Genomic DNA, 23,204 nt, shown 5'->3' with positions numbered 1-23,204 from the left:
GGTTTGGTGCAGATGGTATTGATGACTAACGTGGGTTGGTGCAGATGGTATTGATGAGTAACAGGGGTTAGTGCAGATGATATTGATGAGTAACGGGGTTTGGTGCAGATGGTATTGATGAGTAATGGGGGTTGGTGCAGATGGTATTGATGAGTAACGGGGTTTGGTGCAGATGGTATTGATGAGTAAGAGGGGTTAGTACAGATGGTATTGATGAGTAACGGGGGTTGGTGCAGATGGAATTGATGAGCAACGGGGGTTGGTGCAGATGGTATTGATGAGTTACGGGGGTTGGTGCAGATGGTATTGATGAGTAACGGGGGTTGGTGCAGATGGTATTGATGAGTAACGGGGGTTGGTGCAGATGGTATTGATGAGTAACGGAGGTTGGTGCAGATGGTATTGATGAGTAACGGGGGTTGGTGCAGATGGTATTGATGAGTAACGGAGGTGGAGCAGATGGTATTGATGAGTAACGGGGTTTGGTGCTGATGGTATTGATGAGTAACGGGGGTTGGTGCAGATGGTATTGATGAGTAACGGGGGTTGGTGCAGATGGTATTGATGAGTAACGGGGTTTGGTGCAAATGGTATTGATGAGTAACGGGGGTTGGTGCAGATGGTATTGATGAGTAACGGGGGTTGGTGCAGATGGTATTGATGAGTAACGGGGTTGGTGCAGATGGTATTGATGAGTAACGGGGGTTGGTGCAGATGGTATTGATGAGTAACGGGGATGGTGCAGATGGTATTGATGAGTAACGGGGGTTGGTGCAGATGGTATTGATGAGTAACGGGGGTTGGTGCAGATGGTATTGATGAGTAACTGGGGTTGGTGCAGATGGTATTGATGAGTAACGGGGGTTGGTACAGATGCTAATTCTGAGTAACGGCGGTTGGTGCAGATGGTATTGATGAGTAACGGGGGTTGGTGCAGATGGTATTGATGACTAACGGGGGTTGGTGCAGATGGTATTGATGAGTAACGGGGGTTGGTGCAGATGGTATTGATGAGTAACGGGGGTTGGTGCAGATGGTATTGATGAGTAACGGGGGTTGGTGCAGATTGTGTTGATGAGTAACGGGGGTTGGTGCAGATGGTATTGATGAGTAACAGGGGTTGGTGCAGATGGTGTTGATGAGTAACAGGGGTTGGTGCAGATGGTGTTGATGAGTAACGGGGGCTGGTGCAGATGGTATTGATGAGTAACGGGGGTTGGTGCAGATGGTATTGATGAGTAACGGAGGTTGGTGCAGATGGTATTGATGAGTAACGGGGGTTGGTGCAGATGGTATTGATGAGTAACGGGGGTTGGTGCGGATGGTATTGATGAGTAACGAGGGTTGGTGCAGATGGTATTGATGAGTAACGGGGGTTGGTGCAGATGGTATTGATGACTAATGGGGTTGGTTCAGATGGTATTGATGAGTAACGGGGGTTGGTTCAGATGGTATTGATGAGTAACGGGGTTTGGTGCAGATGGTATTGATGAGTAACGGGGTGTGGTGCAGATGGTATTGATGAGTAACGGGGGTTGGTGCAGATGGTATTGATGAGTAACGGGGAACAGACAGTCCCACAGTCTTTCACAGGGAGAACATGTGGGATTCATTGAGACATTTTTTGGGTAGCCTGTGAGATGTCTGATTGTGCATTCTAGTATCACACATTTCAGATGTTGCCCAGATTTGGGACTTGCATGTCTGTTCTTTGAGCACACCATCAAAATCATCCAGCCCCCTCACTCTCTTACCCCATCATACCACAAGCACCTCCTTCAAAATTATGCAGCCAGTTGTCTTTTAAAATGTGCAGCTGAAGTTTTTCCAGAACCATCTTGAGAGGCCATTCCAAATCACAGCAGCCAGTGTGGGGAGATACTTCCCCTTTTCCCGTTGTGAATCAACTTGATTCTATCGTCCAGGAACAGTTTAAATTTAGACACACTGCACGGTAACAGGTCCTGCCTGCTCATGATCCCATTCTGGCCAAACACACTCAATTAACATTTCAACCCCTGTACGCTTTGAAGGGTGGGAGGAAATTGGAGCACCTGGAGGAAATTCACTCAGACATGGGTAAAACGTTGAAACTCCTTACAGTCAGGGGTGGATTCGAACCTTTATCGCTAACGCTGTAACAGCGTTGTGCTAATTGCTACGCTAACCAAGCCACCCATCCAGTGTTTACTGAGGGTCACTAAATGCATCACCTTTCTCACTGAATTGTCAGGGAGCCTGGTAAAAAAGCATCATAGCCTCTTCCACCTGCAATAGCTTCAGATAAATTTTCATCATTACCGAAGTCAGTATTTCTATTCTCAAGAAAAAAGTTTATTGGTGTATTCTGTGTAATTAAATAACAAGAAAGCATAAATCTGCTTTGATCCCACAGGTACAATGACATTCAATATCAATTTCCCAAACGTCTCATTTGTAATTAGAATCATGGGAGGAATGGTCTATTCCTTGATGCTTGACATTAACACTTAAGATTAGCAACAAGCTTAATTATTTATTGATTTAGTTTTACAAATATAACACGAATTGCAGCACTGGCAAGCCTGCCCACTGCTCAGTTTACCATTTTATTCTTGCTGAATTGTGCCTTTCCTGGTTCAGCAAAGACCACTTCCAGACATTCTGCAGTTACTTAACTAAATTGCAAGTGTTAAAAGGGGCCCTTCTGACTGGTTAAAGTAGAATTATAATAAAGTTGCAGCAAGGAAATTTGGCCCAACAGTTCAGTGTAAACCATCTCCCTCCAACTTATTGCGGTGGCTGTCGAATCTTTTCTTCCTTGTGTTTCCCCTGAAGGCAGCAAGGTAACAAAGAGGCTCATTTCCAGGAAATCGTTCAACACGACTGATGAGAAAAGCTCAGAATAATTGCCTCTGCCCAGTGTTCGATCGGACTTACCCCTGGGTGCAGTTGGCATGACATGGGTGGCATTCTCGGTTGGAGTCGGCGTACTTGAAGATGAATCCACTGGCCCCATGAAGACCATTGGGGCACTTCTCCACGCAGTTGGGACCGTCCTTGTAGTGTGAACACTTGGTGCAGTGGTCAGGGCCCTGGAAAGCAAAGGAACATGATGGAAGAGAGTGGTCAAGCACCATTCCGATTCTCAAAGCAAAACCAGCAGAAGGTTCAAGTAACCCCATGTGTCACTTCCCCAAGCCTTGCTTTCATAGAAAATTAGTGTGATCCAAGGAAAAAGTAACGAGCCAATATTCAGCAGACTGCAACTCTCCAAATATGTATTCTACAAACCAGGTCCCAACTTTTCCCAACCAATGCAAAACGAAGAAGAATTAATATTTCAGATGGAAGGCCATTTATCAGAAAATCCTTTGACCTGAAACATTAACCCCATTTTGTTCCTTCCACACAGTATTTCCATCATTTTCTTATTTTTATTTTAAATGACCAGCATTTGCATTTTTTTTTACCAGTTTTAGCTACAGTTTTGAAGACATATCTGAGGAGATCAAAGGCAGCATTCCCAGTTTGCTGAGCAGGGCAGCAGATCCCCTCCCTGTTGAGCAGGAGATGTGGGAAATTACCCTGCAGGACAGTAACCACGGCAGCAGACTGAGGAAGGGCTGCTATCCGGATCTTTGTCCAACAGGTCAGGCAGGAAACTGCTCTGAACAAAGAATAATCTATGTGCTTGCTCCTAGACGGTTATCAGACCAGGGAGGTCGAAAGTCATATCCTCATGTCATTCAAGATCAGCCCACCCACAGGTAAGGACATACCTTACGATTGGCTTTTTATCACCTTGCCTAATTTAGGCAAAACCTGAGCCAGCCCATCCAGTTGGCTGCAGTATAAAGCAGCACATGAAGCAGCTCCCTCTCTCTCTTTCCCCAGGAATAAACCCGAGTTCCACTCCAGATTGGAAGCCATGAGCAACGCAGGAGAGTCAATTGTAAGGTGTGTTGGTACAGGGTAGGGGGGGAGTTATTGTGGTGCAAACCTAAGAAGGACTGTTGTGCTTTTTTCACTATTATTAGTATAATTACATTCTGTAGTTAATTGGGTTGTTGAGCCTGCTAGTGAGGGAGGGATGGTGTGTGTGTGTGTGTGTGTGTGTGTGTGTGTGTGTGTGTGTGTGTGTGTGTGTGTGTGTGTGTGTGTGTGTGTGTGTGTGTGTGTGATCCCTTTGTGAACCCACCTACCCTGTGTAAATAAAGATCCTTGCTTGTGGTTAAATTAGTTCAGACTCGTCACTAGGAGAGATTCAAACCAGAGGACATGGGTTAAGAGTGAAAGGGGAAATGTTTAGAGGGAACATGAGGGGAACCTCTTCACACAGAGAGTGGTGGGAATATAGAACAAGCTGCCAGCTGAAGTGGTAAATGTGGGCTCAATTTTAACATTTAAGATTAATTCGGATGGGAGAGGTATGGAGTGGAGGTCAGTGGTTTGGCACAGACTAGAAGGGCCGAATGACCTGTTTCTGTGCTCTAACGGTCTATGGCAGTGATTCTCAACCTTTTTCTTTCCACTCATCTACCACTTTAAATATTCCCTATGCCATCGGTGCTCTGTGATTAGTAAGGGATTGCTTAAGGTGGGATGTGAGTGGAAATAAAAAGTTTGAAAACCGCTGTTTTAATCATACCTAACTGACTCGTTCTTTGCACAGTTTCATAACTCTAAAGGAAATGGGCCAATGACAATTTTTCTCAAGCAAACATTTCAGTAACAATTGGGTCAAGGGTAATGATTCTCAGCCTTCTAAAATGGGATTGGTGACTGGATGCTCAAAGGTCCAGCCCAGACTTAGCTGGCTGAGCTCATGTGCAGTATAACTCCAGGAGCTGGGAGCTCTCCAATTTTTCCTTTCAATATTTGTGGCTCAGTCATTTTGGCAGAGGGGGTCTGGTCATTGTGGGATCTTCTTGTGCAAACATATGTTATTCCAATTCTGGCAATGCTACCACTTTGTTGATTGGGTGATCCAAGGATGCCATACAAATGCAAGCCTTTATTATTAATTTTGGATGGTCGATGTGGCTCAGTGACCAGGTAGGTCACCTGCACCATCTGTTCCCTATCACCATCTGCTGAGCCCCAGACTGGGAGGAGCAGTAGCCAATGTATGTCTCCTGAGGACAATTTAGCCTTGTGGTTTGCTGTGTTCCTCGGTCAATCACTGCCTGCTTTTACACAAAATGATCGGCCTCCTGAACATAGGTGGTATCGGAGCCTTCTAAGAAAGACTAAACGAAGAAAAGTGGTACATCTGGAAAGACAGAAGAATCCACAGCCAACAATTCAGTCCCAATTTTATTGACTGCTCAAATATGTAGAATGTAACACATTTCTGTCCGGCTGCATCATTGTGTGGGACGGTAGCTGCAAAGCATCGGACCAGGTCAATACAGAGGGTCATCAAAATGTTCGAAAAGATCATTGGGGTCTCCCTTTCTTCTTTGGATGTCCTTTACTAGGAGCATTGTCTAAGTAAGGCTTAAGAAATTATGGAAGACCCTTTCCATCTAGTATGCAGTACATTTGATCAACGACCATCAAGAAGAAGGTATAGAAACATTAAAATCAGGACTGCCAAGCTGAGGAATAGCTTCTTCCTGCAGGCAATGAAACTAATGAATAGTATCCTGTAACCATTCAAAGGTCCAAAGGATCCTTTTACTATCACATTTAACCTGTCACATACCTGATATACTTCAACTTTTGTCTGCCATAAGGCAAAGAGTTGTCATGAGCATTTCCCAGCGCCCCGAACAATAGGAGAAAGAGAAGTGAAATAGAGTTCCTTCGGAGACACTGAGTCTCCATGCGTTCGCCTCCAATGTTTCCTCCAGCCGCAGAGATACCTGTTCCAACCATCGGCAACCCGAGCTTCAAATCGAAACCTCCGACATGATCAGGAAGCCTTCAGTGCTCACTTGAATCCTAGTTCCGACACCTGGTTCCCATAAGACAGTCTCCATCATCCTGCAGCCTGTGTGGGTCCATGGGATCGCAAGTCGCCAAACACCCACAGTCTGTGTGGGTGCTTCAGCCGCTGAGCTCCTCGCTGGTCCGCCGCCATGGTCACCCTCCTGCAGGGTCATCTCCTATGCTTCTCCTTCTCAACGTGATCATTCCAAATATATATATATATATATATATATATATATATATTTATTTTGATTATTTATGTGATCTTTATGTACTGTGTGGTTCTATGCGAGCGCTATGGCCTGGAGGGACGCTGTTTCATTGGGTTGTACATGTACAATTATATGTTAATGAACTTGAACTTGAATTAGTTTGATACCCAGCTCCAACCCAAGTTTGCTGGTGTTGGTCACCGGTGTAACATTGCACCAACACAACAGGCTCTCAAAAATGTCTCACAAGACGTGATCAGCCTTAACATTAAATAACTTTTGGCTTTAAAAAGTGCCTCATGGTTGAGATGCACAAATAATTATGATGGTGCCTGTGAGGCATTGTAATTTCAATGTTGCTTTAATCAATTTATATACATCTCCGACCTTTCTTGTCTGAAATATTTACCAAGTTAACGTCCTCTCCACTTTAATTTTTAATGCATTTGATCTCCATCTCCATCCCCAAAACCCGAGGAATGGAATGAAACATTATTTTCCCCCATCAAAATGTTATTGAGAAAACTAGTTTACTATATCTGGAGCTATCTTTAACGCTGATAATTTGATTTCAATGTCAAAAATTTCATTATGAATACAATTGAATTATAACAATGCAGGCCACACTTCAGAAATCATGGCATTTGGCCTCGGGAGATGCTATTTTGAGTTGGTTGTGTGTTAAAGATGGCCATCAAAATGCAGGGGGAGGTGGCAAGCTCAGTGATCAGCCTTCAGGGGAAACAACCTGGCCTGCTGCAAAATAAATTAATAGCCCTGCTGTAAATTGGGTAACTTCTGCAGCAATGCATCTTTCGCACTTCTACAAGCATTGCTCTCCCACCGCTCTCCGAGGGTCTCGGCGGTGACCTTCCTGTCACTACTGGGCTTGGGATAACACCAAGAGCAGACAGGGGGACAGCAAGGGTGCAGAGCCTGCATGTGTTACCCCATCTACCTGCGGGTGGGAAGTGGGTGGGGCAGGGGATGCAACCAAAGGTCAAATGCACAGGGAACAAACACACATCTGAATACGTGAACCAGCGTAACACACACTCCAGCATGCACCCTTCGTGCTTGTGGATTCTATTGAATAGCCACAGATCAGAGTGAACTTTTCCTTTCGGTTCAACAACAGCAGCTCTCGATAGGAACGTAACTATTCTCACAAGATGTATGACTCAAAAATGGATGCTTAATATTCCCTGAACTCCAAAAACATAGGTTAAATGGTGTATTGGGGTGGCAAAGGTTTGTAAGCCAGAAGGCCTGTTACAGTGCTGTATGCTGAAGTTTAAAAAAAAATTAAATTAAATTTAACACCATAGAATCATTACATTCAAGGAATATTGAGAATCTGATTTGGAGATTCATCCCTTTGATGGAAAAATTCTGCAAAATTAAGAAAAACACAGACAGTGTTTAGCCCCTTGGTACTCTCCTGGCTGATCTTGGACTCGGTTTCATTTTGCCGTCTGCTTCCCTTGACCCTTAATTCTCCTGCAATTTAAGGACCTGTGGATGCAGGAACAGGAATCCAAGGCAGAACTGCTGAAAGAGCCTCAGCCAGTCGAGTTAACCTGACAACTAGCCCTCAGTTCTGACATTAACAGCTCTCTCTCTCCACAGATGCTGGTCGACTGGCAGAAGTTTTTCAGCATTTCCGGCTTTTGAATACATCCGGTTCCATGCCCCTCAAGGGTAGAGAATTCTGAGAGTTCACAACTCTCTGAGAGAACACACTCTCTGAATTACAGCTCCTTCTTCTGAGATGATAGCCTTAGTACAGCAAAACCACTGCTCAACTAAACATCCTCCCAGTTTCCACTTAGAATCTCGTCTGGTTAAATTACAGCATTTCTCATTCTTCTAGACTCAAGGGTAGATCAGAACCATAGAACACCACAGAACAGAAACAGGCTTCTCGGCCCATCTCTTCTGTGCCAAACTATTATTCTGCCCAATCCCATTGATCTGATCTCAGACCATAGCCCTCCATATCCCACCCATCCATGTACAGCACAGTACAGGCCCTTCAGTCCTTGATGTTGTGACAGTCTATATATTCTGTAAAAAAATGACTAAACTCTCCTTACCCCATAACCCTCTATTTTTCCACACTCCCATCACTCTCTGCATGCAGAAGATCCCCCTAAACTTTTCTCGTTCAGCTTTAACCCATTTCCCCATGTTCTTGTCTCACCTAACCTCAGTGGAAAAAGACTGCTTGCATTTACCCTATCTATACCCAACATAATTTTATTTTCCTCTATCAAATCTCCCCTCATTCTCCCATGCTCCAAGGAATAAAGTCCTAACCTGTTTAACCTTTCCATGTAACTCAGCTTTCCAAATCTCAGTGACATCCTTGTAAATCTACTCTGCACTCTTTCTATCTTGTTGATATATTTGCTGCAGTTAAATGACCAAATCTGCACACAATACTCCAAATATAGCCTCACCAATGTCTTCTACAACTTCACCATAACATCCCAACTCCAATACTTTGATTTATGAAGGCTAATGTGCCAAAAAAAAACTCTCTTTATGACCCTATCTACCCGTGACATCACTTTCAGGGAATTATGTGTCAGTATTCTCAGATCCCTCTGTTCTACCATACCTCAGTGCCCTACTGTTGGTTAGTATACCCTACCTTGGTTAGTCCTCTCAAAATGATACAATTGTCTGCATTAAATTTCATCTGCCATATGGCAGTCCATTTTTCCAGATCCCACTGTAAGCTTTGAAAGCCCTCCTCGCGGTCCATGACGTTGCACCTAATCTTTGTGTCATCCACAAATTTGCTAATCTAATTTACCACGTTATCATCCAGATCGTTAATATTGATTGACACAACTTGCTAAATCATTCTACTCTCCCCAGGAATCAAAGTATTGAATCTTCTCTGAAATGCTTCCCTTGTCAGGGGATCCCTTAAACAAGGAAACCAAATCAATCCATAATCCTCCAGCTGTGGTCTCAGTTGAATCACAACCTTTTCTGCTTGTGTTGACTATTCCCTTGGCATTAAAGAAAACATTTTATTTCCTAATTGCTTACTTTACCAGCCTGCTTGATAGCTGCCTGCAATGTACAGTACTACTCCGATTATCTGAAATAGTCGGGACAGGGTCCATTTAGGATAAACATTTTTTTTCAGAGAACTGGTCATTTTTAAAAAATCAGCCCAGTAGCCACAGCAAATCATTTGTAACAGTGCTTAAGCAACAACAAACAAGGGAAGGCTTTTTAAGCATTAAAATAAGGTTTCAATCTCACCAAAAAACGCTGGGCACGCCAATCATCCACGCTTCCCCACTGAGGCCCCGCTCATGCCGTGAACCTGAGGGTCTCGCTCCTGCCCGGGAGCCCAAAGTCCACTGCTGCCACCACCGGGTGTTCAAGGTCCTCTGCTGATGCCGGGAGCCCGATGTCCCCAGTCAGTTCAGCTCCAAAAAAATTTGGTTAACTGAAGAACTTGGAGAATCTGATTTCAGATCATCAGATTTGTACTGTATTTAACCTAACTCTGCTCCTTTGCAGACCCTATGCACCTACTGTCCGACCTTTTCCCAATAACCTTTGGTGCCCTGGAAAAACAAGAATAGCTGCTCTAAGCTTTTAATATAATTTCTTAATGTTTGGTGCCACTTCGCTGATATTCTATGCGACACTCCCGTAGTGTGCTGTGGTGATATGTATATAGTGTTCTGTATATAAGTAGATGGTCTGCCCACTGATGACTCGATCCCCTGTAACCCCTCCCCCGTGACCTGGCCAGAAAGGTCGACCTCCTGACCCCATTTCATTCCTTCCAGCATATGGAGTTGGGCCGGCTGAAATCTAATGTGTATTAAAGCCTATCGTTCCTCACTCAGCCTTTGGAGTCATTGATAGAGCGTATCATGTGCCAAACTGTAACCGATCCATGTATTCCAACTCTGTTTTCAGCTGGTTAGCCCTTTCTCTACCTCTGCTCATATATTGCCCTCAAAACCCCTTTGACGCCGTGCCTTTCAATCAGAGTCTGAATGAAAGTAAGTACAGAACCATGAGGGGTGTGAGTGGGCTATGGTAGATGAACAATCAGCAAGCAACAGCCAATGTTCAGGGAATTAATACATGGTTTACAGGAATGTAAATTTCTTGATAGGGAAATTGCAACTGATCAAATTAAATGAAAGTTAAAAAAAAGCATGCAGATGCAGGAAGTCTGAAACAAAAACAGAAAATGCAGGAAACACCTAGCAAGGTAGGGAATATCTGTGGAGAGAAAAAAAAGCTTAACATATCTAATCCCAGAACATTCTTTAGTGCTGAGGAACATAGAAAACCAACAAGTGACAGAGAAGGTGGGAGAGGGGTGGATAGGAACATCAGGGAGGGTGAAGTTACCATGGAGATGAGTTGTCAATGTCTTCCTGTTGGAATTAAGAGGGTGTTATACAAAAATGTGATGTATTGTAAGGTTGTCAAACTAAAGAGAATATTAGAAATGGGGTCAAAGATGGGGCGGATTGAAGAATTTAGCAAAGCAAGTCAGATGAGTGAGAGGAAACAGAGAGCAGAAGTTGTAAATTGCCTTCGATCCACACCATCCTGACTTGGAAACACATCACTGTTTCTTCACCGTGGCTGGACCAAAGTCCTGAAACTGCCACCCTAAACTGCACTGTGCGTGGCCCCACACCTCAAAGGACTGCAGCAGTTCAAGGCAGCAAGCGTCCCACCACCTTCCCAAGGACAACGAGGAACGGGCAATTTAATGCTGGCTCAGCCCTTGAATGAATTAAAAGGAAAATTATCTTGCTGAACAAGGAATTGGCAGTAAAATTAAAGAATGATTTTGCACATGGGCTCGCAATAGAAGATACAAAGAGTCTCCCAGAAAGGACGGGTGAATGGAAAGCTGGGCAAGAGAAAAATAAAATTGGATGTGGAGATATTAATGGGAGAAAAAGGTGATGAATTGCCAGAACCTATGGTCCTGAAGAAGGTAGCCAGTGGCTATCATCTACAAAACAGTTCTGTGGATTCAAGAATGGCTTCTGCAGATTTGGACGGTACAAAATATAACCCTGTGGCGACCCACTTACCAGCTCCTGAAATGGCAGACATGCTGTGGAAAACACGGGAAACTGACCTGCGTCCAACACAGGTTTTTAATCTGAGCTGATGACATCACCGATGATATCGCTTCCTGCCCATGTGCAGAAGCAGTGATGTATATAAGCCCAGCATGCAAGCTTGGAGGTGTCAGTCTTGTATTAGACTCCACAGCGTGTAGATCGACGTCCCAGTGTATATATCAACTCGACAACGTGTACAGTGATTCCACAATGTGTACACTGACATCTATAATAACTAAGTATAAAATACTTCACTTGAGAAAGGAGAGAGAGAAATTGTGGTGAACATCAAGAGTAGGGAAAATATTGAATTCTCTAACTAACAATGTGGCCCAGAAAACTTGGAAAATATAACAGGAATACCCAGAGTCCATGCATTATGAGGCGGCGTGGAAATCATTGGACATGCAGCCTCGTGCATTTTATGGATGGATACAAACTTACGCAGATGAAGCAGGTTTCAAGGGGTGTCAGTGGCCGGGGAAGGGGGAAAGGTGACAGGGTGAAGGACAAAGAGTTTTCAGATGAATATCTGATGGTGGGCAACAGAAACCCCAGCTAAAGGGCTTGTCAGATGCTCTACAAGTGGCTGGAGACCTGCCTGGCCATCAATACCAGCGCCCGTCCCGGCAATATCATGCAGACCCTTTGCTTTTGCTCCAGGGACGAAAGCACAGGCCAGTCCACTGACATGTTGGGCTTGGATAAAAAGGGAGACAGTTGCCTGAAAGGCAGCATCTATTTGGAGCATTACATCCATGAAGAGTCCCCGGTAAGTGACATAACAGCCATGGTGTTGCAACAAGAGCAAGGAGTATCTTTAGCTTGATGTTTTAGTTTGAAATATTACAACCTGTTCTTAAAATTAGCTGCTGCTACATTTACATTTATTAACAAAGAAACCTTTATCAATGGACTTGAATTGCAGACCTTATGCCAATAACGAGGATATAAATGGGTTGCCCTTATTCAGAATTCTGAGCTTCAGTGAGATCTTTCTTGGCAATTGGTTTGCAGGTGAAGAAATGGAAGTGAAATTGATCAGGGACCCGTCCGGGAAATCGACAGAGGCAGGATTGCATGGTTAATATCACCATTACACTTGATCTCTCGCAGATTTATGACTCAGTGGGCAAAAATCAAAATCAAAATAATGTACTTTTGAACAATTAAACTAACAATATCTCTTTTCATTCTCACTAAACACTTAAAGCCATTTGATTATCATCCGAGTTGAATATTTTTTGATAGCTAGTTTTAAGTTAAAGTTTCAGAGGACTTGTTGATTCTTTTGCATCTGCGCCTTTCTCTTAAATGTATATTACCTGTTCTTTGATTGGGAATGTTATTATCATCTAAAAACAACGGTGATATACATGTATAAAAAGCCTTCAGTTATAGTAATAGAGCAAGGGAGGTACTACAGTTATAAAGCGAGTGCAGACCAACAGTAACTACAAAGAAACACACACACACACACACACACACACAGTGTGTGTGGCAGGTTAAGCTCACTCCTTTATTAGGGCTGGAAAGGCTGCTTTTATACTGTTCATGTTCCCGCCATTTTTGCTGATTGACTGAGTCAGCCATATGAATAACATTCATGCATAGGAATGCCTTTTTCCCCAGCCTGTTTCTGCTGAGTTAGCTGGGCAGATTGATCAATGCCATTTTAGGGCTGTTGGTCTGATGCTGCCCCAGCTTCTACCCCCTCTGGTTTGTGTGTCCTGGGAGTCGCTTTAGCAATCTTTGTCCGCGTCTGCTGCCATGCGATATGCGGGCCCGATCTCCGCAATTGCGGGCTGCCACACTACAGTAATAGAGCAAGTGCAGTACTGTGGCGGTTCGCCACCACGGAGATCAGGCTGGCACATTGCACGGCGCGCGCAGTAGTACATAGCAGCATAACATACCGTAACACATCCTTTATCACAGTGAATTGGTGCAGTTGGAAGCTGGAGCAGTACAAGACCAGCAGCCCTAAAATGGCTCTGCTAACGGATCAATAACATGCTGGGGAAGAAGGGTATTCACATGCATGAATGTTCCTGCCCGCTATTGTTATTCATGCAGCCTAATGTCAGCCACGCAAACAAACAGCGGGAACTCCAACTGTATAAAAGGAACCTTTCCAGCCTCAATAAATCTCAACCATCGGTAACCCCAATGGTTTAGACTGCGATGGATAGCAAAGCAGCGATCAGCGCAGTTGACCTCAAACTCCTGACCTTCTGGACAGTTAGACCCAGCGTGTGGTTTGACCAGGCTGAGGCTCAGTTTGAGATTTGGGGCATTACATCAGAGTCCACATGGTCACGTGGTCAGTGCCCTGGATCCATAGACTGCAGTCAGAGTGGCCAACTTCACCCACAGGCCACCATTGGAAGGCACTGCCTTCAAGGAGTTATTAACTGAGAACTTCGGGCTCTAGTGGCAAGAGAGAGGGGCCCAGCTGCTCCACCTGGGTGGGCTAGGGGACAGATCGCCGACTCGCTCATGAACAAGATGCTGGCCCTCCTGGGAGACCACAAGCCCTGCATCATGTTCGAGCAGGTGTTCTTGGAGCAGCTGCCCGAGGACTCCAACTGCTCCTTGCTGACGCGTATTTCAGTGACCCCCCCACCCCAGAAAGTCGCAGCACGGGCAGATATTCTGTGGAAGCAGAAACAGAAGTGCTCGACCACTGTGGGGCTTGTCATTAAGTCTCGCAACCAGACCAAGGCAGGACCTGGAAAGGAGCAGCAGGGATAAGTCCAAGGAGAGATGGTGCTTCTAACACCAAAGATGGGGCTCCGAGGCCCGCCGATGCCGGTCGCCCTGTGAGCTCCAGTGAAATGACAAGGTAGTCGTTGCTGATGGCCACGGTGGCTGGCTGACAAGAGAGCATCCTGTACGTATGGGATTACCTTTCCAGTAGACGATTCTTGGTGGATACAGGAATGGAGATCAGCGTGATGCCCACAACAGGTTTGGACACTAGATGCAAGCAAGTGGGCCCCATGTTCAGGGCTGACAACAGCAGCAGTATATGAACCTATGGCACGTGTTGGGCCTAGCTGAAGTTTGGAGGCAGTCACTTCTCATGGAAGTTCACGCTGGCCGCAGTGGAACAGCCACTCCTCGGAGCTGACTTCCTGTGGGCCAACAGACTCAAGGGCAAGAGACTTGTGCACGTTGAGATATTCCATACCTTCGCACTGAGGGGTGCTGGGCTCCCGGCATTGTACCTGCATTCCATCTACAGCTCAGATGACGAGTTCTCCAAGGTGCTGGCCGAGTTCCCGGCAATCCTTTCCCCTCAGTTCATGATAGAGGTGCCTTGACATGGCATCAGCCATCACATCCTTACCAAGGGTCCACCTCACCATGCAATGGCGAGACAACTTCCCCCGGAGAATTTCCAACTGGCCAAGGATGAGTTCCACAAGTTTGAGGAGTTAGGCATCGTTCAGCAGTCGGACAGTCCATGGACTTCTCCCCTGCACATGGGGCCTAAAGCATCTGGGGGCTGGTGACCGTGTAGTGACTATTGCCGGCTTAACAAGGACACCACACCAGATCATTACCCTGTGCCGCATATCCAGGGCTTTGTGGCAAACCTGCAAGGAGTGACGATCTTCTCCAAAGTGGTCTTGATGCAAGGGTACAACCAAATTGCAGTGCACCCTGATGACATCCCCAAGATGGTCATCATCACTCCATCCGGGCTGTTCGAGTTCCTTAGGATGCCATTCGGGCTCAAGAATGTGGCACAGAGCTTTGAACAACTGATGGACACAGACCTGGACATGACCTGCTTAGACGATATCCTGGTGGCGAGCAGAACCTGCAGGGACATCTACAACACCTCCGAAGCCTCTACAGTCACCTATGTGAGTACGACCTTACTATCAAACTGAGCACAATTGACTTCCTGGGCCACAGGATTACCAAATGCGGGACCCCACCACTACTCAGCAAGGTGGAGGCTATTCACAACTTCCCAAGGCCATGTACAACCAAAGGACTGCAGGAGTTCATGGGGATGGTCAACTTTTATCACAGATACATCCCGCAGCGGCTCAAACTATGTGCCCAGTCTTCACTCTGATAACCAGCAAGGCGAAGGATTTGACCTGGGACAATGACTCCACACGAGCATTCGTGGAAGTGAAGAAAGCCCTGGCTAATATTGCGCTCTGGCCCATGCCAGTTCAGACACACCCACAGCCCTCATGGTCAATGCCTCAGGAATGGTGATTGATGGAGTTCTGGAGCAGCATCCGCTAGCTTTCTTCAGCAAACATCTGTGGCCTCCTGAGCTAAAGTACAGTGCTTTCAACAGAGAGCTAACAGCACTGTACTTATCCATCCGCCACTTCCGGTACTTCCTAGAGGGAAGGGTTTTCACAGAATACAAGTCACTGACGTTCAGTCTGGCCAACTTCTCCAACCTTTGGTTAGCCCACCACCAGACACTTGTCTCTGAGTACACCACTGACATAGGCACATCTCAGGAAAAGACAACGTGGTCGCGGATGTCTTGTCGAAACAGAGCATACACTCTTTGGCTAACGGACTGGATTTCGAGGCACAGCAGCAGAACAATTAGATACCTCAGTACAGGACCACCATCACAAGGCTGCAGCTTCAGGACGTCCCAGTCGGCACAGGTAACACTACCCTCCTGTGCGACATGGTTACCGGGCAATTTTGACCTGTTGTCCCAACGGTATGGAGGCGACAAGTTTTCGACTCCATCCACGGGCTGGCACATCCATAAATCAGGACCATGGTCCAGTTGGTAGCCAACATGTACGCGTGGCATGGGGACTGCATCCATGGACACTATGAACTGCAGTGCTGGTTCTGGGTGGGGGGGGGGGTGCGGTCTGCCACAGTGGAGATCGAGCCAGCACAACGTGCGGTTATAAAAAGTGGCATAACTCACTAACACAACCCCCTAGCATAGCAAACAGGCATGGTAGGAAGCTCAGGCAGTACAAATGGCCAGGCTACCCAGCTAACTGAGGAACACTAGGCTGCGGAAGAAGGGTATTCATATGCAACAATGTTCCCATGGGCGGGAATACAATTTTTGTTATTCATGCAGCTGATGTCAGCAAATCAACCAAACGGCGGGAACTCCAACTGTATAAAAGGAGTATTTCAGCCTCAATAAAGTCAGAGTTTATCCTCTCACACTGCGAGTGTGTGTGTTTCTTCGTAGCAGTCGACCAATTACTAAAATCTGTCTTTTACAAGAAGCAGAAAGTTTTGATTTCTAATCTTACACTTACCATATTTACTTTTGTATCTGTAATAGTAATTATTATATATTAGTCATTAATGTTTATTATAATAAATAGGGGCTGGAATGTAAAGGTTAAAACCTTGTGTTTTGATTTGTAGTCAATTTTATGCCTATGCCTTTAAGAAAAAGCATTGTTTGTTGTGTTACCGTAGTGACTATGATGTCATATGTCATAATATCCAATCGGACCAAGAGCTTGCACCTCATTCTTCGAAGAATTATGAAGAGGACGAAAGGTCGAGATATTTTTTAAAAATTATTCTTAATTCATTTTATTTTGGTCTTAATTTTGTCCTATTTCTTCTTAAATCTATTTAAAGTTGAATATTGTCATATAATTACACAGAATGCTTTGTTATTCATTGTTATGAAAATCTCAATGTGAAGTTATGCAAAATGTTTATCTATTTTATCAACAAATTAAAGCTACTTAAAGTTGTATCTACAAAGTTTGGATTAATACATTAATAATTCAGAATGTCGTGGCTCACATTTCCTTGAAGATGACATGTTTTGAAATTGCCAAACACTAGAACTTGGGAAATCTCGTCTATATGTGGTATTACAGTAATAGAGCAAGTGCGGTACTACAGTAACAGAACAAGTAGGGTACTACAGTAACGGAGCAAGAGCAGTTCTACAGTCACGGAGCAAGAGCAGTTCTACAGTAACAGAACAAGAGCAGTACAACAGTAATAAAGCAAGCATTTAGCATGGGTCTCTTGAAAATGCAGGGCTCCTAGCATATGTTACTTTTGCTACCATCTCAATCCTGCTCTGGGCACGAAGCCCCAACATGAAGTAAACCAATGGTTCAGGGCTGGTACCTTCATAGGAATCTGCTATCAGACTTCAAAGGGCCCAGGCCCAAAATATTTGATGGTCATCTTTTACTTTCTTAGAATGCTGCACGACTTTCTCCAGCATCTTTGTGTGTTGTACATGACCTTGGCATCTGCAGACCTTCTTGTTTAACTCCATTTATGAAAGGGAAACCATTTAGTCAAATGTGTTTGATTTTTTAACGTAAAATAGTAGAATAGATAAAGGCATACTGGTGGAGGTTGTCTGCTTGCTGTTTCTGATTGGCCTTGAATAGATGTCACACAAGTGAGTAATCACCAAAGATTGAGCACATGGTGTTGGTGAGGATTGAGGGCATTAAAATTTACTGATGAAATAAACTAACGTGGCTTGTGAAGAAAGGCTTCAACAGGGATATAGACAGGTGAACTGTCTGGACAAGGACATGGACATATTTATCAAAGTGAGCCTATTCTCCCAGCAAGAAAGATGGAATGGCAGGATATGTTTAAACAGTGAAGTGTCCAAGGTGCTGGTGTACAGAAGGAACAGGGTGTCTATCAACACACCTCTCACAGATAGTAAAGTGATAGGTTCTATAGAAAATATTTTCTAGCCTTGGTCCCATGTCAGGAGAGCATTCTACACAAAAGGCACACCGCCATATAGATTGACCATCACCTTCATGCCCAAGCCATTAGCCAGAACATGTCCCTACTCACTATCACACAGAGCCACAACTATCCCCACCAGGAGCTACAACACCCCTATCCAGTTACAACTCCCTATCAAGGTACAGCTCCCCACCGAGATAACATCTCCGACTCAGTTACACACCCCCAATCAGAGATACACCCTCTTCATTCTTCGATAAAGCCCCCACCCAGAGATACAATTCCCCACCCAGAGATCTATAGTATCTCCCACCCAGAGATACACCCTCCACCCAGTTACATTCTCAACCAGAGATACACCTGCCCCACCCTTAGATATAGCCCCCACCCAGACATATACAGTACCTCCCACCCAGAGGTATATGCCCCCACCCAGAGGTACATCCACACTCCGATAACCCCACCCACATCCAGATTAACTCTCCACTTCCCCACCAAGATACAGCTCCCACCCAGAGATACACCCCCACCCACACACTTCCTACCAAGAGATACACCCCCCACCCAGATTCACCCCCCACCCAGCTACAACCCCCCCTCCCCCCAAGATACAACTCCACCCTAACCGAGTCCCTGAGATCGACTCCCAGGATCTCTCTTCCTCTTTCATGTATTGCACCTGTGAATATTTATCTCTCTGTCGTTTTATATTTCTCACTGTGTTTTTCTGTCTTGCCACGCTGAGGTAATTTAAACAATTGTAGCTGTTATATCTGACATACCTGTGTGGCTGCAGGTGTGCTGCACTTCTGTCTATGACAATAAGCTCTCATCAACGTCAAAGGGCATCTAACTGCCCTCTTTGTCAACTTTAACCCCCACCGCCAAGAGCTCTGCAGCCCCATCTGTCCGCTGCCAGAATGATGTTTCTTTTCTGCGGCATTAAAATGGAATTCTGCAAATGCACACTGTAATTAACAATGTAAAATTAATCTATTTTCCTCTCTTTTTATGTCGTTTTCATTCTTTATTTCCTAAGGAAGGCTTCAAATAAGAATATCCTGTACACCAATATACACAGACATAGTTAATGAAATGTATAATATGCTCACAGATCTAATCAGTTATTGACTAGAATTGGGTTTAGACTGTATTCATTTAAATCAAGTCCACCGGCTCCTGAAGCACCCACGTGCTCTTCTCCTCCAGTGCAATGCATGCCTCATTAACTCTTTAGGCTGTATCAATGAGATCAGCAGGATTGCTGATGTTTTATATCTGCAGAAGTCCAGAGCACATGATATGTGCAGGGGAATGAATTCCTCAGCACCAAGCACTGTCTGTGCTTTTCACTGCTTCAAGGAGACACGAGGACCAGGGCTGTCAAACTTAGAGTGGTTTCTCCTTTGAAAGAAGAGGATAATCATCATCTAATTTCTAATTGATGCCAGGTTACTTCACTTGGCAGTGACAGCAGTTGATTCAGAGGTGTTGTATTTCATTCTGTAATACTTCTCCACAATGTATTTACTCAACCACTTGCCCTTCCCTTTGACCCACTATCATTTGTTAGAGAATGGGTTTTATGAATATCCATCACTACAGATCGTTAATAATCAATTAATGATGTGTGAGTCAGAATCTCTATTTAGTGGCCAAGCCTCTGTTCTTGGAATTATGACATACTGCTTCTTCAGATCTGCAGATTCATTGGTCTTCATCAATCAAAGTATTGAGAACAAGAGTCAGAATGTTATTGTCAAGTTGTACACGACATTGGTGAGGCCAAATGTTTTGGTCACCTAAGTATAGGAAAGATATCAATAGGATTGAAAGAGTGCAGAGAAGATTTATTGGGATGTTGGAGTGAGTTAACGGGAAAGGTTGAATAGGTTAGGGCTTTATTCCCTGGAGTGTTGGAGAATGAGGGGAGATTTGATAGTGGAATGCAAAATTACGAGAAGTATAGACAGAGTAAATACAAGAAGGATATTTTCCACTGAGGTTATGTGGGACAAGGACCAGAGGATATTGGTAAAAGGTGAAAAGTTTAGGTGGAATTTCTTCACACAGCAAGTGGTGGATCAAGCTGCCAGCTGTAGTGGTGAATATGGGCTCAATTTTTACATGCATGAAAAATTGGGAGAGGTACATGGATGGGAGGGGTGTGGATGAAAATGGACAGTCAGTGGGACTAGGCAGAATAATAGTTCGGCTCAGATGAGAAGGGACTGCTTACTGTGCTCCAATGCTCTTTGATTCAATTGCATTGACGAGCACAGACTTTTCATTGTATATGTGTGAAAGTGGATGTTGTAGATTAATTGGGAGTCACATCCACAAAGTTAAAAATGGTCTACCTGAATTTCATGCAAAATGCTCATTAAAGGGATCATCTTTTGCGAACGTCCGATGAAATAATCGGCCTGCATTTCCAGTACACAAAAGTTCTGGAGAACCTCAGATGCAAACAGCCTTTTACTCCCATGGATGCTGCGTGACCTGTTGAGTTCCTCCACCACACTGTTCTGCTCGACTTCCTTGTTTGCCTACGTTTTCACCACTTACAGCTTGAGTCCAGAATTTATGAGAAGACCATAAAATGAACTGCAAGAGAAGGCCAACCCGCTCCAGCCTTCACTGCAATAATGCCTAACCCACCATCATCAGGAAGGAAGTAGAGGTGCATCAAAATCAGGACTGCCTGGCTGGGAAATAGCTTCTTCCCACAATCTGTGAGAGTGATGAATGGTATCCTGTAATGGAGTAAATCATCCCAAAATATACAGGCAGTCCCTAGGTTTTGAACATCTGACTTACGGACAACTTGTACACACAAACGGACTGCCATAATGTTACCACACCAAAGCCCTTTCCGGTATGCAAGACGAGTATGGAACGAGAGTAAGTGTAAACTTTTAATCATGATTTCTTTTTTCTATCTAATCTGTTTTAGGAACTGTTTCTTTAAATTTTTTTTTACAGTAATGTATACCTACACACATACACCTGTTCCGACTTACCTACAAATTCAATTTAAAGACAGACTTAGGAATGATTCTCGTTTGTATCCTGGGGATGGCCTGTATATCTTTAATTTAAATTAAATAAAAATATATGTCGTCATTATGTGCTGTGAGTATGTGTGCACTGTGCTCTGGAGAAATTCTGTTTCGTGGTGTCAGACTTGAACTGATCTTCTACCTCCATGCCATTTTCCTGCATTATCCTCATTCCCTTAACATCCAAACATCCTTCTGTTTCTGTTTTGAGGTCTGAGCCTTCCCAGACACCCAGTGCAGAGAACCCCCAAAACTCTAAGTAATTTTTTTGTTTTGTTGCCGTTTCTCTCTTTTCACTTGACAATATGATCCATGATCTTTACTCCTCTGCCAGGGATCCACCAGCCAGTCACCCAGCCCATAACATACTTTAGGTTAATAGCGACTGATGTAACCACAAGATTCAGAGCTTGGGGTGAAACATGCAGGCACTGTGATTATCGTAAAAACACAAAATTGCTGGAGGAACTCGGCAGATGTCACTGCATCCACAGGAGGTTGAGATATATCACTGGCATGTTTGAGCCTGAGCCCTTGGTCAAGGTACTGCAGGAAGCTTTGGTTTCTTTTGAAACTGCAGTTGATGAAATGATGTTTCAGGATTACCTGAAGTCTAATGAAGTATTTGGCCCACAGACTTCATAGATGGCAGAGATGCTACAGAAATCGATCTGCTGACATGGTTTATTTCAAGATTCTTTTATTTTCATGTAATAAAACAAAAAAAAATGTCTACCAAAAGGCAGACAAAGATTCACCATCAGCAGAAATTGCCCAGTCAGAGAAAGCGAGCCCCCGCCAGAGTTACTGAGTGTCCATGGATCCACCTCCAGTGCCCCACTGCCTCCGAAACCACACAGCCTTCAGTCCAAACCATCAGCCACCCGTGTTCCTGATCCATCCTCTCATATGATCAGAAATCCTCCAGTTCCCTCAACACTCTATTCCAATACCTGGTTCCACTTCAGAAAGCCATGAGACAATTTCCAGCAGTCCGCAGCCTGGTGTGAGTCCCTTGACCGGAGTCGCCAACAGTCCGCCGCCTGTGTTTTCAGCCTCAGAGCACCTCGCTGGTCCGCCACTGTGGTCACCATCCCGTGGGTCGTCTTCTCTGCTTCTCATTCTTAAATGGGGGGTATTTTCTGATGGCCTGATCCAATCCTCTGCTTCCCTGGACCTTGCTGTCCCCAAATACAGACGCTGTCTTGGGTCCTGAAACTGTGGTTACAGGATTTTAAAATAAACCACCGTCGGCTCCTTTAAAGCCTGTCCGGAGTCGATGATGGTCGGACTAGGCAGTTGGACCCCATAGGAGAGTGTTGTGTCTCGGCTCCCTGCTCTCCACAGGTCTGCACCAGCAGCAACACTGCTATCAGAGGAGCTGTTTTTTTTAAAGCAGTGGAGGACTGGAAAATCCCATGAAGCACAGCAATAAAACAATGATTAGAGCTGATGAAAAACCTGTTGTGACTGCCAAAAAAAGCACGTCTCATCTTCAGATTAATTGGCATTTGTAATCATTCACCAGTTAGGAACAGGTGGAGGAATCTGGTGTTAGGAGAACTCAGAATTCAAAGAGAAATCATGTCAGCTTGCAAGAAGAGGTTAGATCAGAAAAGATTGTTAGAGAAAGGGGTACAGATAAGAGAATAGGCAAATCAGTCCAAAAATTGTAAATAACTCTTTTACAGATGCATCATAGAAAGTATTGTGTCTGTTTTCATCACAGCTCAGTTTGGGAACTGCTCTGCTCAAGACCACATGAAACTGCAGCTCAGACAACTTTCCCTCCATCTACACCAGTGCTTCTCAACCTTTTTCTTTCCACTCATATCCCATTTTAAGTAATCCCTATGCCATTGGTGCTCTGTGATTAGTAAGGGGTTGCTTAAGTGTCAATTGTTACTGAAATGTTTTGCTTGAGAAAAATTGTCACTGGCCCATTTCTTTTGGAGTTCTGAAACCGCGCACATAAGGAGTCAATGAGGTATGATTAAAACAGTGGCTTTCAAACTTCTTCCCACCCACATACCACCTTAGGCAACCCCCTACTAATCACAGAGCACCGATGGCATAGGAAATACTTAAAGTGGTATGAGAGTGGAAAGAAAAAGGTTGAGAACCTTTGCCATAAATCTTTGCTAAGTATCTCTTCTCTCTTTGGCTTG

The 23,204-nt window shown here is 44.5% G+C and overlaps 1 protein-coding gene across 4 annotated transcripts in view; it reads right to left on the bottom strand.

The window, feature by feature from the left end:
- LOC138761594 (receptor tyrosine-protein kinase erbB-4-like) overlaps positions 1 to 23,204 on the bottom strand; it is a 910,121-nt gene that overhangs the window by 253,289 nt on the left and 633,628 nt on the right. For all 4 annotated transcript variants that reach the window (XM_069933967.1, XM_069933965.1, XM_069933966.1 and 1 more), the window contains one exon: positions 2,920 to 3,074. In XM_069933967.1, the coding sequence (XP_069790068.1) occupies positions 2,920 to 3,074 (155 nt within the window). The remainder of the gene's footprint in view (positions 1 to 2,919; positions 3,075 to 23,204) is intronic.

This window comes from Narcine bancroftii, chromosome 4 (assembly GCF_036971445.1).
Source record: "Narcine bancroftii isolate sNarBan1 chromosome 4, sNarBan1.hap1, whole genome shotgun sequence".
NCBI classification, from domain to species: Eukaryota; Metazoa; Chordata; class Chondrichthyes; order Torpediniformes; family Narcinidae; genus Narcine; species Narcine bancroftii.
Note: the sequence above shows the minus strand (reverse complement) of the source record. Positions and strands in the feature narration are given on the sequence as shown.